We start from the raw sequence: 21318 nt of genomic DNA, 5'->3' as shown, positions 1-21318 counted from the left end.
AAGAAAAGCAGTCTCAAGCCTGTTCATTTTTTTATGCAGTGACCAAGCATCATTTTGTGTTGTCGGGTTCTGTTTGCTGTCTTCTGCAATGTTCATCAGTGACTCTTGAATATTAGCATAATTTCTGCACAATGCCTTGGTGGTCTGTGCATGCGCAGCCCACCTGGTGTCAGAGAGAGATTTTAGTGTCTCAATGCGGTGGTTTTCATTAGGCTGCAAACCTGCAGTTACCACCTTCCATCTAGCTGTGGATTTCGAGCAGAAGTTGAACAAAGTCTGAATGAAGTTAAAAAAATCGGCGGTCTCTGTGCAGCAGTTTACGCTATTAACTCCAGCCAGATTAAGCGTGTGCGCGGCGCACGGCACCCACTCTACTAGTGGATTAATGTCTTTGATGTGAGCTTGCAGCCCGTTGTACACTCCTGCCATGTTTGCGGCATTATCATAGCACTGTCCACGGCAGTTACTAATATCTATGTCCATCTCATGTAAAACTGTGAGCACTGCATCACAGAGTGCCTTCCCTGCGTGGCTAGATATAGGAAGAAATTTTAAGAATCGCTCTTCTACGAGGCCCTCGGGTGAAACATACCTTATAATAAATGTAAGCTGATCAATGTGCGTCATGTCGGGAGTTGAATCAATGCAAATGGAAAAGTACTTTGTCACTTTCACTTCAGCAATGATTTCAGAAAGCACTCTATTGCTCATTAGCTCGATAAATTCGTCGCATGTTTTTGATGAGAGATATGAGGGGGTTCCTACCCCAGCATTGCCATATATCTGTATGTGAGATTTCAAGAATGGGTCGAATTCACTGATCAGTTCCAGGATTCCCATGTAATTCCCATTGTCAGCTCGACCAAATATTTCACTGGAGCCTCGGAAAGCCAATCCCCGCTCTGACAGAAATTTTACAACTGCAACCACTCTTTGCAAAACTTCACTCCAATAATTGCATTGCGACTCGAACTGCTTTTTAAGTTGAGAATCTATAACGCCGTCAGCTGCTGCTCTGTTGATGTAATTAAACATAGCCTTTCTATGACTGTCACTATTCTCGTGCTCGGCAATGCGTCTGGTAGCATGTTTCCAGTCATTATAGCCAGACTCAAAAAGGGATTGACCATCACCCTCGCCAAAAAGGCGGCAAGCAAAACAAAACACACAACCGGTGGATGGTGAGTAGAGCAACCATTCTCTGGGCAAGTACTCACCATTCAAATGCTTGCGTTTGAAATGAGTTTTAGAAAACAGTCTCTTCTGATGTTTGTAGTGGCGTTCAGAAGCCTTGACATTAGCATCCTTATTTTGAACGGACTCCGGACCTTTTCGCGCCCAATAAGCACGCACGCTTTCATCAATTTTACCCCAGCGAGCAGGATCAGTGGATAAAGAATCTGTAGTTGGACATTGTTCGGTCGCTGTTTCTAACTGAAGAGATGATGATTCATTGATGGGCTGCCCTGCTCGTGAATTCAAATCGTCTCCAACCATTTCTTCCAGCGGGTTTGGGTTGTTGTCCTCTGGATTCTCCGCTTGCACATCAAGCTGTGGTGTCATGGGTGTAAAAAATCCAGTAATCCTTTTCATTTTACTGATAACGTCCTTTTTGCGTTGCTGTCTTTCATTCTTTAATTTTCTTTTAAGCGCGCCACTCTGATACCGTTTGTCCGACATCACTGTCTAATGCAGAAAGGTTTTTTCAACGGCAGTAAACGAGGCACTGCGTAACTGCCAATAACCAATCAGCAAACCTCAAGATGACTGACATTTAATTTAGCTAATTAAATTACATTTTTCATTGCAGGGCAGGACCAGGTAACAATGCTAGACCAATCAACAAACTTTAAATGAAAAATTAAATGACTGACATATTATTGAAAAAAATAAAACGTAAACGGGCGGGGCCCCCTATTGGGCGGGGCCCATGAGCTTGAGCCCAGTCAAGCCCAATGGTAAGTCTGGCCTTGGGTCTAATATTCAGCAACCCAAGCTTTATCATTTGCTCATTTGTATTATATCTGTTTTTTATTTGTTGAACATCAATTAAATTTTTACCCTTAGATGGGTTTGGAAGTTTTTTGTATGTCCTAATTCGGGGAACAGACACAGTCTCTATATGATGATATCTAGGTGAAAGAGGCTCTATGTGATGGGATTTATCTGACCTCGGTGACGTGAGACAGCTAGCAGACGGTCGGTTTAGCCAGTCTGTCTGCTTCCTGACCTGAGCCCCAGATTGTCATGTTTGAGCTCTAAGACTATGTGCCATATTATTAGAGAGAAGAGCAGCACCATCCCAGGAGGGATGAATACCATCTCTTTTCAACAGGTCAGGTCTGCCCCAAAAACTTTTCCAATTGTCTATGAATTCTTTATTATTTTGCGGACACCACTTAGACAACCAGCCATTGAGAGAGGACAATCTACTAACTATCTCATCACTTCTGCGAACAGGAAGGGGGCCAGAGCAAATTACAGTGCCTGAGATCGTCTCGAGTTCACACACATCTTTAATATTAATTTTGGCTACTACAATTTTACGACTACAGCGTCTCACCATCACCCAATTGCCCTGCTGCACAGGCTCTACAGCTGGAACCGAACAGTGTACAGAGTTCACAAAGCTAGTCGCATCCAAAGCAGTATCTAAAGCCCTTGCATTCTTACAATTAAGCTCAATTAAAATTTGGATGCGTGTCTCTAGTTCTGAAATCTTCCCCGTCAGCTTTACTATCTCCCTGCATTTATCACATGTAAATCCTGTGCTCACAGAAAAGGATATGCTAAACATGTTGCATGAGGTGCAAGTAACAATAAGAGTTTTGTTTTTGTTTTTTTTGAAAAATAAACCATTAAATGTCATTTTCTGGAGAGTTTTGTGCAAAGAAATTGAGAAATTGAGTCCTACATGATATGTGAAAAACTGCAAGGTTAAGAGCATATACTTTGCATTGTTGTAGTATCAACAGGTATTAGGACATTTAGCATCATGGATAGCGGTAACGGCCCTGTGATGCCTTTTAGTCTGAGTCCGTTTCGTCTGATGCCTTTTTGTCTGAGGCTGTTTCATCTGATGCCTAATTGTACGAGACCTGACACCTGACATTGTTTTTCCTGAGACCTGAAGCTTTTCAGTCTGAGGCGCGATGCCGTTTTGTCCAATGACTGAAGCCTTTTAGTCTGAGGCATGATGCCTTGTCTTCATATGTCTGAGGTCTGAGGATGTCCTAAAATGTACACCGTACCCCGGAGTGCCCTGGCACAATTTAACCACAGGTTTTAGGTATAAGGTTATAATGAGGTTAAGGGTCGGTTTAGGGTAAGCGGCTAGAGATTGCATTGTGTCAATGAATGTCCTCTTAAAGATAGATGTACAAGAATGTGTGTGTGTGTGTGTGTGTGAGTGTGACATCATGACGCCTCTCATCTCGTCCAAAGGAGCATCATCACAGGATCTTCTGTGGTTTTTAACCCTTAACTGGGAAAATCGATCCTCATGAACTTAAAGCAGTGCTTTCCAGTATGAGAGAAGTTAGATTCCCAACAGGTGTGTTATTAAGTCTTAGAACAGAACTTACAGGTGTAAACAGAGGTTTATGTGAGGAAACATTTCATCTTAAAGTGCAGTAAACATACAAATGAAAGTGGATCTATTGATTTCTTATCCTAGAGCTGAGAACATTAATATTAAAGCCGTCATCAACACAAAATGATTCAGTGTTTCGAATCGTTGGAATCGCCACACGCTGGCGACTCCTGCTGGTAAGAACAGGGAATGCAATAACTCAGGCCAAACTTGCACTAAAACAGCTTTTACAAACACATTGCAAATGTTTTATTGAAAGTATAATCCATCAGATGCAGTGAACTAAACATCTAATAAGATTAAATATCAGGTGTCTGTATAATATCTGTTCTTTTATCAGTTTTCAGTGCTTGTTGTGTTTTGAAGCTTCACTAGGAAACAGAGTTATCAGTAAAAACGTAATGTTGCTTATTATAGCGCCACCATGTGGCTGAATCTCACAAGATTTGACACATATACGTTAATTATCATAAGAGTCAGTCATTATGAATTGACCTTATTAGCTGCTGTGATTTCATTGGCTGCTGACGGCCATGTTTGTTGAATTGTGTGAGTGATATTTGAAGAGTGTTATCATGTGACCCAGAGAAGATGAATATCAGGATTTGTTGGGTTTGATCATGACGTTCAGCAGATACAGATCAACACATACAAATTATCATTTAATATCTTCACAGTGTTTTGATGTGCCAGGGTTTTTTTGATGACTTTTTGTCATGAGTTTCGAGTGAATTGGATCAAACGGTCGAGGAGAAGTTTCTTTTATTTCCAAGCTTGAAATCTTTATGACTTACAGTCTCTGACGCCCAGACATGTTTAGTGCAGAAAAATAATAACTGATAAAACAGTGCAAATATAATAATGTTGCATTAAATACACCTGGATTAAAATACGTTTAACAAATCCCACGTCTACATGATTTATAAATGATTGATGTGAATCTACTGTGAAACTAAATGAAGCTGATCTTCATCAACACAAACAGAGCTTGAGAAAAGCACAGATACACACCGTCACAGACACTGATGTCTATATGAGGATTTATTACACAGTTATTCTGACATGATATTTCAGTGACAGAAGTTCAGCTATGGAAGTAAAATAATGTCAAATGTTTTTGAAATAAAAAAGCCTGTTGAATTGCACTACTTGAAAAAAATAGGCATTGCATTAACCATGCTTGCATTTTAATGCATTGTATTTTTAGGGCTTGCATTTTTATGGGCTGAAATTCAACATGGTTGAATATTTAAGCTGTGAATATTTCAATTAAAAACATTCAAACACATTTTCATTATTAAAAATTCAATAATCCATATTCACCATTCATATTTCACTTCCAAAATATTCAAACTGTTTAAAAATACAACCTATAATATTCAACAGGCAATTTTCGGTCCATTTTATTTCGCTTTGCAAATTCGCTTCCACAAATTCAGTGGTTCAAATTCGACAGTAAACTCAACATTGACATCCAGGAACTGCAGGAAAAGCAGTAGATTGCCGAGCATACTCTCCATCTGCTGTTAGTCGACCTCACCAGCAGGTGGTGCAAAAGCGCGTGTTGTAAACGAAGACCAGCAACAGTTAGAGCAAGCCATTCATTCATAAAATGAAAATGATTATCTGTGTCAGTATACAGTGAGGAAAATAAGTATTTGAACACCCTGCTATTTTGCAAGTTCTCCCACTTGGAAATCATGGAGGGGTCTGAAATTGTCATCGTAGGTGCATGTCCACTGTGAGAGACATAATCTAAAAAAAAAAATCCAGAAATCACAATATTTAATTTTTGAACTATTTATTTGTATGATACAGCTGCAAATAAGTATTTGAACACCTGTCTATCAGCTAGAATTCTGACCCTCAAAGACCTGTTAGTCTGCCTTTAAAATGTCCACCTCCACTCCATTTATTATCCTAAATTAGATGCACCTGTTTGAGGTCGTTAGCTGCATAAAGACACCTGTCCACCCCATACAATCAGTAAGAATCCAACTACTAACATGGCCAAGACCAAAGAGCTGTCCAAAGACACTAGAGACAAAATTGTACACCTCCACAAGGCTGGAAAGGGCTACGGGGAAATTGCCAAGCAGCTTGGTGAAAAAAGGTCCACTGTTGGAGCAATCATTAGAAAATGGAAGAAGCTAAACATGACTGTCAATCTCCCTCGGACTGGGGCTCCATGCAAGATCTCACCTCGTGGGGTCTCAATGATCCTAAGAAAGGTGAGAAATCAGCCCAGAACTACACGGGAGGAGCTGGTCAATGACCTGAAAAGAGCTGGGACCACCGTTTCCAAGGTTACTGTTGGTAATACACTAAGACGTCATGGTTTGAAATCATGCATGGCACGGAAGGTTCCCCTGCTTAAACCAGCACATGTCAAGGCCCGTCTTAAGCTTGCCAATGACCATTTGGATGATCCAGAGGAGTCATGGGAGAAAGTCATGTGGTCAGATGAGACCAAAATAGAACTTTTTGGTCATAATTCCACTAAACGTGTTTGGAGGAAGAAGAATGATGAGTACCATCCCAAGAACACCATCCCTACTGTGAAGCATGGGGGTGGTAGCATCATGCTTTGGGGGTGTTTTTCTGCACATGGGACAGGGCGACTGCACTGTATTAAGGAGAGGATGACCGGGGCCATGTATTGCGAGATTTTGGGGAACAACCTCCTTCCCTCAGTTAGAGCATTGAAGATGGGTCGAGGCTGGGTCTTCCAACATGACAATGACCCGAAGCACACAGCCAGGATAACCAAGGAGTGGCTCTGTAAGAAGCATATCAAGGTTCTGGCGTGGCCTAGCCAGTCTCCAGACCTAAACCCAATAGAGAATCTTTGGAGGGAGCTCAAACTCCGTGTTTCTCAGCGACAGCCCAGAAACCTGACTGATCTAGAGAAGATCTGTGTGGAGGAGTGGGCCAAAATCCCTCCTGCAGTGTGTGCAAACCTGGTGAAAAACTACAGGAAACGTTTGACCTCTGTAATTGCAAACAAAGGCTACTGTACCAAATATTAACATTGATTTTCTCAGGTGTTCAAATACTTATTTGCAGCTGTATCATACAAATAAATAGTTAAAAAATCATACATTGTGATTTCTGGATTTTTTTTTTTTAGATTATGTCTCTCACAGTGGACATGCACCTACTATGACAATTTCAGACCCCTCCATGATTTCTAAGTGGGAGAACTTGCAAAATAGCAGGGTGTTCAAATACTTATTTTCCTCACTGTAGATAGATAGAAAAGAAAGATAGATAGAAAGAAAGATAGATAGATAGATAGATGGAAAAGAAAGAAAGACAGAAAGAAAGAAAGATAGATAGATAGAAAAGAAAGACAGAAAGATAGATAGATGGATAGATAGATAGATAAATAGAAAGAAAGAAAGAAAGAAAGAAAGAAAGAAAGATAGATAGATAGATATATAAAAAAATGCATACGTAAGGCGATAGATGTGGTGTAAAAACAGAACAAACAAATGTTTAATAAAATTTGAGGTACATTATTTACAACTCTGTCACATCACATAAAATACTAACAATAGGCCAAACCTGGCAGAGCCAAGTCCTCAAGACAGCTTTATCATCATATGGCAAATTTGTGAGCAAAACTCAAAGAAAACCATCTCGGGTTCTTTATCACAAATGGAAAAAATACTTTAGGTTAATTTTTCTTCAAGTTTCTTTCCTGTTAATAAACTGTTTGTCTGGTTCACATTTCATATGTCGATTTATTACAACATATACACTCTAAACTTCTCAGGATTACACATGGAAAATTGTAGCAGTGGACATCAAGTACAGAAGGTGTATGGAGAGAATACAGCAGAAAACATTGATCACTTCCCAGGCTCTCTGCACAAACTGACTCCAGAAGACCATCTCATTTACTGATTCAACTTCCAGAAGAGCAGCTTTCTGTGCCCTCACCCACACTTCTCATTTCAAAAGCCTTTTTTTAAAAGGTTAAGTAACCTGTTTCAGGTCGACACTGATAATAAATAAATAAATAAATAGCAAGTGGAAAAAATGCACAAGATCACGGGTGTCAAAGAGTCAGGGGATGCCATCCTTCCGCTGGCAACACTGGGAAGGTGGGACGCTCCAGTCGTAAACATAGGACAGCCTCAGTTTGACCTCCTCTTTGCACAGGTGCCCATCTCGCTGTAGTGTCTGATGTTTCTCCAACATGTCCTCTAAACTCTGCTTGTGTGTGACCAGGTACTTATTGCTGCATCCGCGCGACTTGTACTCCGTGTCGAAGCGTGGATCGTGAAGCCGCTTCACGTCCACGGGGGCCAACCACGCGCCCAAGGATACGTCCTCACTCTGCCAGATCTTTAGAAACCCCACGTTGAGATGAACGTAGTGCACGAGGTCGGCGGAGAGCACATAGCCCCCGCCCAGAGCGTACGGTAAGTAGTAGTCGCACAGATCCCAAGTACTTTCTTTCCATTTCCCGGCCGTTTTCACTCTCCCGCGTCCAGAGAAGAAGCCCCAGTACAGGCGACTGGGCTCCTTGCTCTTCAGCTCCTCTTTGAGGAGATCCAAGCGGGCAAAGGTGTCATCGTCGGCCTTCAGGACGAACTTAAAGTCCACGTTTTGGTCCAACCACGAGTACATGTGCAGCAGTTTCTGCGTGAGGTTCTCGTACGAATCTCTGAGGTCGGGGAGCAAGAGGAGGTCATGGTGGCGGACCTGCTCGGTCCCGATGTTCTGGAGGTCTTCGGCGGGTAAACCCTCTGTGCCAATGACAAACCAGTAGAGCACTTCGGGATCCTGCTTGGTCAGCCAGGTGCTCCGGATAATACTGCGGCGCTCGGTGTACTTCGGCCCCGTGGTGATGAGGACGACCAGGAACGCCGAGAGCTCTCTGGCACGGGGAGGCCCTGCCGGCTGCTTCTGACGGGACTCGGCCCGCGGCGCCACCCCTGGGGACTCAGCCGGCTTCAGCGTCTCAGACGTACATTTGGCGAGGAACAAAAGGACGACGGCAAAGAGGAAGAGGACACAGAGTGCCAGGGCTGTCTTATGACGACACACAAGACGGACCAAATTCATGATGTCACTGAGGAACAGAAGGAAATCGTATCAGTTTTGAAAACAAGCCTTACCTAAAATGTGCAACATTAAAGGATAATTCCGGTATTTAGCACTTTGAGTATCTTTTCTGGTTTGTTGTGGATGAACTAGAGTGGTGGACAATGGGTCCTGTCTCGACTTTTTGACTCGTTTAGAATCGCCTTTGACCGCTTCAGGCCATCCTTAAAAATATTTTGGTTTGCAGTAACAGCAAAAAAAAAGAAAAAAAGGGTCGGTAGGTAGGTCTATATTTTTATATATATATAAAAAAATATATATAAAAAAAAATATATAAAAAAGTATATTTTTTTTATAAAAAAAAAAAAAAATTGGGGGTCGGGGGAGATGGGGGGGAAAAACATTTTTCACCGATGTCTAGGGGCTGTTCACACCAGGCCACTTCATGCGTTTTCTCAGATCGGATTGCAATCTGATTTATCAAAACGATTCCATTTACACCTGGTTACATAGGCTAAACGTGTGTTTTTTTTTGCGGATAAATCCGATCTTCAATTCCCGCTATATGCAGATTTAATGGAGTGCACGTCACCGAAAGCAACAGTTATGAGATACATTATTTTATTGATCATCAGCTAAAATTTCTAAATCAAAGCCCGCAATAAGAGAAAGCGGAAACAGCCCTGGTAAGATCATTTCGTTTCTTTACATTTAATGAAGATGATTGTGTGTTAAAGGGATAGTTCCCCTAAAAATGATATTTAAGCCATGATTTACTCACCCTCAAGCCGTTCGAGATGCATATGTCAATCTTTTTTCAGACGAACACATTTTCAGTTATTTTAGAAAATGTCTTAGATCTTTCAGTGGTTATAATGTGAAGCAATGGGGTCCAGCTGATTCAAGACAGAAAATGTGCATGCATCCTTCACAAAAATAATCCATCCAGCTCCAGGGGGATAAACGAAGGCCTTCTGAGGGTAATCCGTGCGGTTTTGTCGTAAAAATATACATATTTAAAACTTTATAAACGAAAATAACTGGCTTCCGGTGGCGGTCGGCGCGCGTTCATGGAGATGGATGAAGCCGCAGCCATCATTACCAAGCGCGAACCATTGACAGTGAATGAAACGAAGCGAACTTAGCCTGCAGGCCGTAGTGTGACATGTGTAAACCAATGGTGTAAACATAATCATAGATGACGCGCCACGGGTTTTTATTTAAAAGAAAGAACATAGCTTATGTTTGTATGTAGGTCTAGGCAATTTATATTCACAATACTTAATAACTAATATTATTTTATTGCATTTGTATTAGTTGTTTGAAGAGTTAAAAAAAATATCGGTCGGTCTTAATGCATTTTACAACCGGCAAGTCGGTCGGACTAAAAGGGAAAATAAATAAATAATTGGGTCGGTACTAAATTGACAGGGTCGGTCGGGTTACGGCAAACAAGAATATTTTTAAGGATGGCCTCAGAGTGGCCGGCTACGGGAATGCACGAACATGTCCTTAAAACAACCCTTAACGTTCGTTATCAAAACTGTGCACCTCATCGAGTGGTTAGTGGTGTTCGTGGATGTTCCAAATCAAGTAGCGTAGCGAAATACAGTTTCTGTCGTGTTTTATTTGGCATTTTGTAGAATCCCATTGATTTCTGTTGGAGGACTCATTGCTCGTTGATATTACTGCGCTTCAGACTCAAATATCGAGCGGAAGTTTATACGCGGTTGTGAGGTATCTGAAAAAATAGTTCCACTATAGCAAATAGCACGGATTGAAATCATACATTGCGCCGATATATTTGTTTTTAATCATCCACGAACACCACTAACCACTCGGTGAGTTGCACAGTTTTGAAAACGAACGTTAAGGGTTGTTTTAAGGACATGTTCGGGCATGCCCGTAGTCGCCACTCCGAAGCGGGACAGGACCATCGTCAACATTTCTGTGTCCACCACTCTAGTTCCTCCAAAACAATCCAGAAAAGAGACTCAAAGTGCTAAATACCGGACTTATCCTTTAAAGCCTGTTCACAGCAAGATGAATTGTTTTGTGCGATAAACATTTTCACTTGAATGAAGGGCTGTTGATGCGTCTGTTCAGACTTACATGAGCATTCAACGCATGCCGTCGGGTTTGTTACGGAGCGGCTCTCTAATCTCTTTTCCATTGCACTTTGAATAAAACTGGTCAATCGATAAGATTTGTGCATTTGTTCATGTACCCGAAGACTAGAGCTGCACGATTCTGGGTAAATAGAGAATTTTTAATTAAATTCTCTAAATTTTTATTCAGAGATCACGATTCTCTCATGATTCCGAATAGACATGAAATGACATGTCATTTACTAGACGTACTGATTAAATGTTTAATCTATTTAAAAATGTTGAATTAATTTTGTTGAATTGGTCTGAATGAATGATTCAATGACATATGAATGATTTAATGAATGTTCATTCAAATCACATTCGAAAATCATGAATTTTCATGCTGAACATTCGTGTTGGTGTGAACAGGCACATGAAAATAACATTGTAAAACTTTTTTTTGTTGTTTATATTTTTGTACACCTTGTTTCTTTAGTTCACTAGATAATTTAAGATGGCCTTGACTTTTAAAAGCACAATTATTCCATGCAGGATTTTTTTTCTTCAAAATATCCTCAACTAATAAGGCCATTACAACTGCATGGTAAATAATCATAAACATAAAAATAATCATATTAAGTATAGCATGTCAACTAAAAAAAATATGTTATTTTGTGGAAACATTAGAAAGCCAAATCAACCTCACAGATACCATAGTGCCACTTAAGACTGATCACCCATCAATGCAAATTACCTGGTAGATTTCCGCCGAAGTGATCATTTACTGTGTTTATGGCTCCTCCTGTGCATCTTTATGAGAGGTTGTTTTGTTCTGCAGTGGCAGCTGATGTGCTGGAGATGTCACATCTGTCCTTCTTCTGCCCCTCCAAACAACACGTACACTATCTACACACAGCAAACGCACAGATCTACCGCAACGACTAAAAAGGTCAGACTAAATTGGAAAGTGTGGAAGAGTCATTACTTCTTCATCTCAGCAGTCAGCTCAAAATACACTCACACACACACACATACACACTGCACTTCCCGTTCACAAGCAGCACAGTGAAATGCTCAGACATCTATGTTGACGACCTGCGCCACCTACCGGAAGGGATGATTGCGTTTACATCATTGGCTTCATGTCCGCAACATCTTAACATTTTATAAAACATTAAACTCACAATTTTTAAAGATGTAAACCATATTAAGTTGTTTTAATTTATCACATCACAATTATATAAAAATATATGTGAATTTTAAATTATTTCACTAATTTTATTTTAAAATAATTTCATATTTCCATATTTATAATAATAATAATTAAAAAAAAAACATTAAATGGGTCAGCCGGTGTGTGTGTGTGTGTGTGTTCACTCGCTGCGCTTCTCGAGAAGTTATCGGATTTTCAGGTGATATTCTCAATTCATTCAGTTAACGGACGCTCTGAGGTAAAGTGTTCAGACTGCAGACTTAGCAACGATTGTATTTAATTGTACAGTAGGCTACAATCATAACATAGTACAGACATTATCTTAATTTCATAATATCCTTAAACATAACAATATTGCTGGCCATAAACTGAGAAAGTGCGCGTCCTGAGCCGATACCTCGAGTTGTCCTAGACGTTATACAATAGTATTTATTTAGCTAGCGTTTACTAGCTAACCCGAGTGAAAACGTTAACCAAACAAGTTATTTGATAGGCTATTCTTGTTTATCGTATACGTAACTGGCGATATATTATTTCTTTGTAACATAATGTTATGTATAATGACAGTTAGGCTACGTAGCCTACAAGATACGTATCACCCTCTGGTGCTATTCATTTAGGGGTCACTCATACTCCTTTCTGTCAAAAGATAACTTTTTCTTTCAATGAAAGATGAATGTACTATATTTTAGTTTAATAATAGTTTTTCTTTAATACTTTTCGGTACTAAAGAATATTCACTAATAAATTATGCACTATTCAACAGACATAATTAAATTTGCGTATATGTATTTAACCTACGTAACCTATGAAGGCTTTTTTGTATGAATGCCTTGTTTTTCCTATTCTTCTCAAACAGATACAATTTTGACTGACAAAAAAACAAAACAAAACGGTAACACTTTATTTTGATAGTCCACTTTAGACATTCTACTAACAATAAGTAACTTTGAAACTACATGTCAACTAACCGTCATTAGAGTATTAGTAGACTGTATGCTTAATATCTGCTAACACTTTATTTTGATGCTCCCCCAACAGAAATTCTTCTGACTATAAGTAACTTGGCAACTACAAGCCTATTCTTATATTTATTCTACTAACCCGAACCCTAACCCTAACCTAACAATCTACTGACAGTCTACTACAGTCTACTAGTACTCTAATGACAGTTAGTTGACATGTAGTTGCAAAGTTACTTATAGTTAGTAGATTGTCTAAAGTGGACTATCGAAATAAAGTGGAACCAAAAAACCTGCTGCACTACTTTTACGTCGCAGACTGAAGAATAGAGGCAATCGAATTTGGGTATACACACCCTCTAAATGAAAAAAGGCAACAATATGGCACTTTCCACCACCTTGTTCAGGAGCTGCACTTAAAGGGTTCGTTCATCCAAAAATGAAAATTCTGTCAGTAATTACTCACCCTCATGTTGTTCCAACCCCGTCAGACTTTCGTTCATCTTCGGAACACAAATTAAGATATTTTTGATTAAATCTGAGAGCTGTCTCACTTCTCCATAGGCTTCTAAGACATTATAACTTGCTGGTCCAGAAAAGTTATTAAAGACATCGTTAATATAGTCCAAGTGACTACAGTGGCTCAATCTTAAGTTTATAAAGCGCTGAGAATACTTTTTGTGCGCAAAAAACAAACAAAAATAACGACTTTATTCCACTATTCATTTCCTTCTCTCTGGGCCTTGAGTTTTTTCACGTAGTGTAACTGCGCAGCGCATATGTGTTGTACGTCACACGTAGGCTCACTATTGGCCGACGCTGGTCATGTGTGTGATACGTGTGACGTATAACAGAGAAGCGCTACGCAGTTACACTACGTGAAAAAACTCAAGGCCCAGAGAGAAGGAAATGAATAGTGGAATAAAGTCGTTATTTTTGTTTGTTTTTTGCACACAAAAAGTATTCTCAGCGCTTTATAAACTTAAGATTGAGCCACTGGAGTCACTTGGACTATATTAACGATGTCTTTAATACATTTTCTGGGCCAGCAAGTTATAATGTCTTAGAAGCCTATGGAGGAGTGATCAGCTCTCAGATTTAATCAGAAATATCTTAATTAGTGTTCTGAAGATGAACGAAAGTCTGACGGGGTTGGAACAACATGAGGGTGAGTAATTACTGACAGAATTTTCATTTTTGGGTGAACTAACCCTTTAAGTCCATATCGGATTTACAGTTTACATTTATTATGATGTCAATAATAAATCAACCAATCAAACAAACAATGTTACATCTCATTGAACTATGTATGTTGAGAAAGCTGAGGGTGCCACAATATTTTAATTTGGAGCATTTCAGCTACCAAACAGTGGTGGTCCTGTAGCTAATCACAGGTCATCCAGGATACGGAGCATCTCTATTTATGCCCGTGTTTGTTCCCTTTTCCCCAAGGACCTCATTTGAGGTGCTAAACTTAAAAGGAAAAGCTTGGTTTCGTCATGTTGTTTTGGTGGCACTGTTGGCGTTGCTAAAAAAAGTCCATAAGCTTTTCATTCATTTGTATGTTTGGACTTTTTGGGTAGCGTTTTTTCCCCCTGTGTCTCTGTGGCCATCCTGCTCTCTCTGGTACTGGGCTTTCCTCTTCTGGAGTCATTTGTGTTTCTAAATCACCTTCATGGGTCGACCCGTCCACATAGTTGTTGAAGTCAACGTTACTGATTGTACTGAGAAAAAGAAAGAGAGACAAACATGAGCATACACAGTTGTTTTTTTTTACAGTTAAAGGATTAGTTCACCCCAAAATAAAAATTTCCTAATAATTTACTCACCCCAATGCCATCCAAGATATCCATGTCTTTCTTTCCTCAGTGGGAGAGAAATTATGTGTTTTGAGGAAAACATTTCTGGATTTTTCTTCTAACAATGGACTTCATTGGTTACCATCGTTTTTAAGTCCAAATCAATGCAGTTTCAAAAGTCTCTGAAGTGTTTAAACGGGCTGTACGCGCTCACAGCTGAAGAAGAGGTTGTTATCTAGCGAAACGATAGGTCATTTAAAAAAATATATATATAATTTATAGACTTTTTAACCTTCAGTAGTTCGGATTGAGCTGATCAACAAACGGACAGGGAACTACGTCATCACGTTGAAAGGTCACGCCGGCGCCGGCAGAAGTACCGCCCCACTGTTTACAATGCGACCGTACGTAGGAGGATAGTTCAAATAGTATTGTTTGCTATTATATATATAGTAATAGTATTCAGTGAATATGAATATGAATAGTATATGAATAACATTCTGATGAATATGAATAGTAGTTCAAATAGTATTGCCGGCGCCGGCGTGACCTTTCAACCTGATGACGTAGTTCCCTGTCCGTTTGTTGATCAGCTCAATCCGAACTACTGAAGGTTAAAAAGTCTATAAATTATATATATTTTTTTTTAAATGACCTATCGTTTCGCTAGATAACAACCTCTTCTTCAGCTGTGAGCGCGTACAGCCCGTTTAAACACTTCAGAGACTTTTGAAACTGCATTGATTTGGACTTAAAAACGATGGTCACCAATGAAGTCCGTTGTTAGAAGAAAAATCCAGAAATGTTTTCCTCAAAACACATAATTTCTCTCCCACTGAGGAAAGAAAGACATGGATATCTTGGATGGCATTGGGGTGAGTAAATTATTAGGAAATTTTCATTTTGGGGTGAACTAATCCTTTAAAAGTCTAATTCAAATCATACTTTTCTCCCTTGTACTGTATGTTAGAAAGTAAATTTGATTCAAAATGGATTACTATAAATATTACCTTCTATTTTGTAGGAAGATATTCAGGAAGGAAATTGCAGCAGTGTATTTCCACTCCTGTGACGCACTGCTCCAGAGCCACTTGGCAGTTGTTGTCTTTTCTTCCACTTGATGTGATCCATCTCATTCTGCACTCATTTTCTGTGAAGAGGGAGAAATTAATGTTTATATTAATGTTAATGTTTTACAGACATCTGGCCACAGGAAATCCAGTAAGAATGATTGCCTTTAACTACCGTATGGGGGAGAGCAGTGGCTAAATCCGTCAAGGTGCAGCAATTAACAGGCAGATGATGGATACACACCTATCAAGACTGACTGAGCAGGAGTGGAGGAATATTGCCTCAAAATTTTCCGAACTGCATAGGAGCGATAGATGGGAAGCACATCCTCCTCTTTGCACCACCACATTCAGGCAGCCTTTATTTTAATTACAAAAAAACATTCTCTCTAGTATTATTGGCTGTTGTTGGCAATAGAGTCTGTCTGCACCCTACAAGACTTCAAGTTTCGCCCACTTCCAAATTACTGCGAGAGCGATAAGAGAACAGTTCCTTATGCTTTTGAATCGCTTTTGCACGAGTTTAACATGAACTGAACACACTCGAGTTAATTAAACTGACTGTTAGCTGTTCAAGAACAGAAACCCCTGAGATGACATCTTCAAAATGCTTGTTTTGTCTGTATACAGTAAAGCAAGTTGCAATCTGCATTAGTGCCAAGGTATTGATAATGTATTGCTAGAAACCATATTGAAATGTATTGTTTTTTGAATTATTTGTCCCACCTCAACTAGACTGTGGAGCAAGCACTAATATATCCTTTTGGAATTGGGCTTTGTCTTAAACATTTTTTTTTTTAAATAAATATTTTTAAACCTCTTTTCATGTCGTATTCACTCAAAAAAATAACTCTTTGAATGAACATAAAAAAATCATGGAAAGGATTTCCACATGATTAACTTGCTTTATTTCAGCATTATGCAATTCTGTTATTCCAATTTAATGTACTTACGTTGGGTCAACTTAATTTATTAAGGTTGATTCAACTTATTTGCTATGGTTGGGCACAGCTTAATTTAATAGTGTCAGCCCAACTAATTTGCAATGTTTTGGACCAACTAATTACTTAATTTGCATTCAACTTAATTAAATATAGTTGAATCCAACTTAGTACAATTACACTAGTTAATAAAGTTGATCCAATCTATGCAATTTAAGTTAGCCTAACAAAAGTGCTTAATGCTGAAAGAAAGCCATTTCATCACGTGGAAATCCTTTCCATGAATTAATTACATTAATTCAAAGAATAGCTTTTGAATGTTCAAAATGAATTAACTAATTAATTAATTTTGTTCACTTAAATTAAAACCACTTTGCGAAAGAGGTGTAATGCATGTATACTGAGTGCCCACAGCCCTAAGCTAAACACAGTCACCACTCTTCTGCATAATGGTAACCACAAAATAAGTTTCTAACATAACTGAATATTAAACACTAACATTAACTAACAACATCTTTCCATTTACAGAAAAACACATAAAATAACACTTTGATCCCTAAATGTACCCTCCTAATGCAGTCCCTTGCAAAGCATGCTGGGAACTACAGATCCACTGCCCAGTTAGTCGTCAACAAAAATGATTCATGTAGTTTTCACACAAATTAATTAAGCAAACTTCAGTTTTAAATATATTAGGTTGATTGAACACAATTAAATTAAGTTGTGACAAAATATTAAACAACCGTGTTACTTTAGCTTATTTTAATTCATTAAATTTAACAACATTTTTTTGAGTGTTGTATGCCTGATGTGCTGACAATTCATTTTTGACAACACTAATGAACAGCAAAATGCACCGCTGTCAAACACATCTTATGACACTTTGAGACAAATTAACTACAAGCACACTCATCACAAAATCTTTTATTTGAAGGGCAACACAATGAGGGTTTATGCAAACCCAATCTATGTGTTCTGGCACTAATATTGTCTATAGAAAATCAGATTGTGCCTCCAGCCGCATAAAAACAGTCCATGCTGCATGATCCTGCAAAATCATTTTCACAGTAGAACCCTTGAAGTTTTCCTCTTTGTCCACATCCAGTATCCTTCACAGTCTTTGTACATATAATTGCATTGAATGCAACGGGAGCTCAGATAGGGAGTTCTGTAGGTCCTTCTATGCTCCTCTGAAAAGGAGTTTTTCCAGTTTACCACACCTGATGACAAATATGCCAATGTGCTGATGCCGAATATCGCTTCCGCCTAGTCCATATTGGAGAGAAGGGACGGTCAAGCGATGGGGGTGTGTTTGCTGGCTCAGCCATAGGGCAGGCACTAGATGCAAAGAAGCTGGAGGTGCCAGATGATCAGCATCTTCCAGGAGCATCTGGGGAACATGCCATTCACCATTGTTGCATTCCCATTAAAAACCTACCTGATGCGGCCTCACCCTGGTCGGGACTTATCTACACAACAACGCATCTTCAACTACAGATTGTCTTGAGCGCGCAATGTAGTAGAAAATGCCTTTTGTCATCTCGCTGGAGGATCCTGCATAGCTGGGTCAACTTACACCCTGACAAAATAAACAGCCTTATTTTATCAGCTTGCATCCGGCACAACTTTCTTCTCAATCTAATGGAAGTAGAGAGGCTGCTGACCACCAGTGCCCCAACTACTGGATCCATGGAGAGCATTTCCACTGTTGGTGGACTTCGTGGTGCAAGGGAGGCCTACACAGTTCGAGACTAATTCTGCTCATTTCAACTCTGAGGGACATGCATCTTGGCAGAATGAAAGTGTTTAATGGTCACCATAGTCTTAGTTTAATTATTTATTTATTAAATTTAATTGATTTTAGAATTGATCATTTTTAATAATCATCTGTATTTGGTGGTTTTCGTTCCTGGGTGACTGGTTGTGGGACTTGACTGTGGGAAGTGACACACATTAGAATGTTTTTAGGCATGGACTGCTTTATTTTTTCTGGAAATGCTCAGTATGGAGGTTTTAATCAAAAGTATAGAAAAACTATAACAACAATAACTTAAGTAAAATATTTGAAATTAAGACTTCCAAAAGGTTTCACAACAAAAGAAAATATTAAATGAACAATGTTTTTAGTTTTAAATGCTAGGAAGAAATTACTATGACTATTTTTACTGTGAAAAAAAAGTGTGTTGTGATTGTCAAAACATTTGGTAACTAAACAGAATTGTATTAAGTGACAACATATTACAATGTTTACATGGTACAGTGATTTCAATTCAATTTGATTCTAAACTTGATTCAATATCGATTCATTTGGATAAATATTATGTACAGTAAATATAGGCCTACATGTTAATTTTTCTCAAGAAAAAAAATCTCACCTAATGCTGTAAACATACAGAAAGCCCTGTCAGGTGGTATTATTATTAAAGGTTAAAAATAACAACTCAAATGAAATATGATGCGTTTTTTTATTATAATAACAACGTAATTATATTTTAATGATATAGCCTATAAAATTATAATCATTATTATTATAATATAATTATTATAATATTTAATATAGTGCACAAATTTAGCAAAATACTCCTCTTTATAGCTAATTGTTATAGCCAACTAACGTGCTATGTTCATTAAAGGGCTTTCCTGAGGTAATAACGTTAAATGTAACGTTATCTGACATAGCCTATTGTTCTCCAGCTGTTTCATTGACCAGGTTTCCCACTGATTATATGTATGAGGCATATACGTTTTGGTAAGTTTTATGTATCTTTCAACATAGGCCTGCCTACCTATTGTTCATTCGTGTTTATATATTATTAACTAGTAGTAGAGTATAAGATGATCGGTTCACCTGCCGCTTGAGGCTCTACAGCGATCTGTCACATACACAAGCGCCAGACCGGTAGGCCTATTTATTGTTTGCATTTCTCAATGCGTGAGAGTTGGCTCACTGTTTTTTTTTTGTTTTTTTTTATCCGGTTCATTGAAACGAACTGTTCGAAAGAATCGGTTCGCGGAAAAGAACCGGACTTCTCATCTCAGCTCACTTCCTGTCCAGCTACTGTCCTATCCTAGGGCGAAAACGGCAAAAATATATAAATACACTTATGGTATATTGCTTATATGTTTCGAAGACACTCGTAATGAATTTTTAATGTACTTGTAACACAAATAAAGTACACTTTAATATCACTAATCAAGCATGTAATTAGTCCCTACACAGGCATATACTATACTAATACTTGAAGTTGGTCCAATTTAGTACACTAAAAGTTATGTTTTACTACAATTTAATTACAACTAAAATGGGCTATACTTAGAACAAAATTAGTTGTTTCAAAATAGCACACTTCAAGTTAATTAATCATTAACACACTTGAAGTATACTGATAATTATTCTGGCTACAAGCATACTTAGCTTTTCTTCTTTTTTTCACCAGGCTATGGGTAAACACAGTTGTGCTGCGAGAAGCCTACAGTTGATTATAATACATTGTGAATTCTGGTATACATTGGTCCACTTTTTGACTTATTTTGAAATGAAAATGTTGTGAAAGGATGGCCCAATCAGCCTGAAGTCATGTCTTATGTGTGCAACTTTTTATATAGCCTCGACTTTTCAAAGTCTTGATTTTGTGAATGTGGTAACTTTAGTGCATCAAGTGATCCAGTGAAGGTCTGCTCTTTGAACACTTTCAGCAGTGAGTAAAATACAAAACCTGTGGTTACTTTTGTAAGGTGTTGCGTTTAGTTTATATAGACGTCACCTGACAAAAAAATAAATTATACTTACAATATCACTACCCTGAATAGGTGTTTCACACACACTAGATGCTGTCCACAAGACAAAATAACATAATTTACTCAAATTAACTAGTTCAAAAATACAAATGCTTTAGGCCTATGCTCAATACTGAGTATGATCGACCACTGTATGTTTTTAATAGTTGTTCATGAGTCTCTTCTTGTTTGTCCTGACCAGTTAAACTGCTCACTGTTCTTCAGAAAGATCCTCCAGCTCCACTCTTTGGTTTTCCAGCATCGTCTGCATATTTCCAGCCCTTTCCAACAGTTTCTATAAATGGTTGAGATACAGTTTTCACACAATTCAGCAACTCAAGAAGACAATACGATGCGCGTTAAGAGTCGGGGTGTGTAAATGTTTTGAACAGAATGATGTGTAAATTATTTCGTCCTCTGGAAAACATGTAACTTACATGCCTTCTGAAGGGCAGTGCTAAATTACATAAGACCTGTTCAAAGATCTTTCATTTTAATTTAGTACTGAATGCTTTTAAACTTCAGTATCCCCTGGCAATTAAAGGAATAGTTCATCCAAAAATAAAAATTGTCATAATTTACTCACCCTCAAGTTATTCTAAACCTATATGAGTTTCTTTCTTCTGCTGAACACAAACGATATTTGAAGAATGTTGGGAAGCAAACAGTTGCGGGTCCCCATTGACTTCCATTGTATTTTTCTTCCACACTATGGAAGTCAATGGGGTCCAACATTCTACTCGAAAACTCATACAGGTTTAAGAACAACACGAAGGTGAATAAATTATGACAATTTTCATTTTGGGTGAACTATTCCTT

General features: G+C 38.6%; 1 protein-coding gene across 1 annotated transcript; it reads right to left on the bottom strand.

Moving 5' to 3' along the window:
* Positions 1–7061: 7061 nt before the first annotated feature.
* Positions 7062–11801, bottom strand: b3galt6 (UDP-Gal:betaGal beta 1,3-galactosyltransferase polypeptide 6). Its single transcript, XM_084100824.1, has 2 exons — positions 11492–11801; positions 7062–8675 (listed from the first exon to the last, which is right to left on the bottom strand). Exon 2 carries the CDS (start codon positions 8666–8668, stop codon positions 7664–7666), a length of 1005 nt encoding a protein of 334 aa, XP_083956950.1. The 5' UTR covers positions 8669–8675; positions 11492–11801; the 3' UTR covers positions 7062–7663.
* Positions 11802–21318: the final 9517 nt, after the last annotated feature.

The sequence above is a fragment of the Abramis brama genome (assembly GCF_963993115.1).
Source record: "Abramis brama genome assembly, chromosome: 23".
NCBI classification, from domain to species: domain Eukaryota; kingdom Metazoa; phylum Chordata; class Actinopteri; order Cypriniformes; family Leuciscidae; genus Abramis; species Abramis brama.
The sequence above is the reverse complement of the archived record's forward strand: the minus strand, read 5'-3'. Positions and strand labels throughout refer to the sequence as shown.

Coding starts and splice junctions, on each gene's coding strand:
- b3galt6 (XM_084100824.1), bottom strand. CDS start 8,668: ATGAATTTGGTCCGTCTTGTGTGTCGTCATAAGACAGCCCTGGCACTC.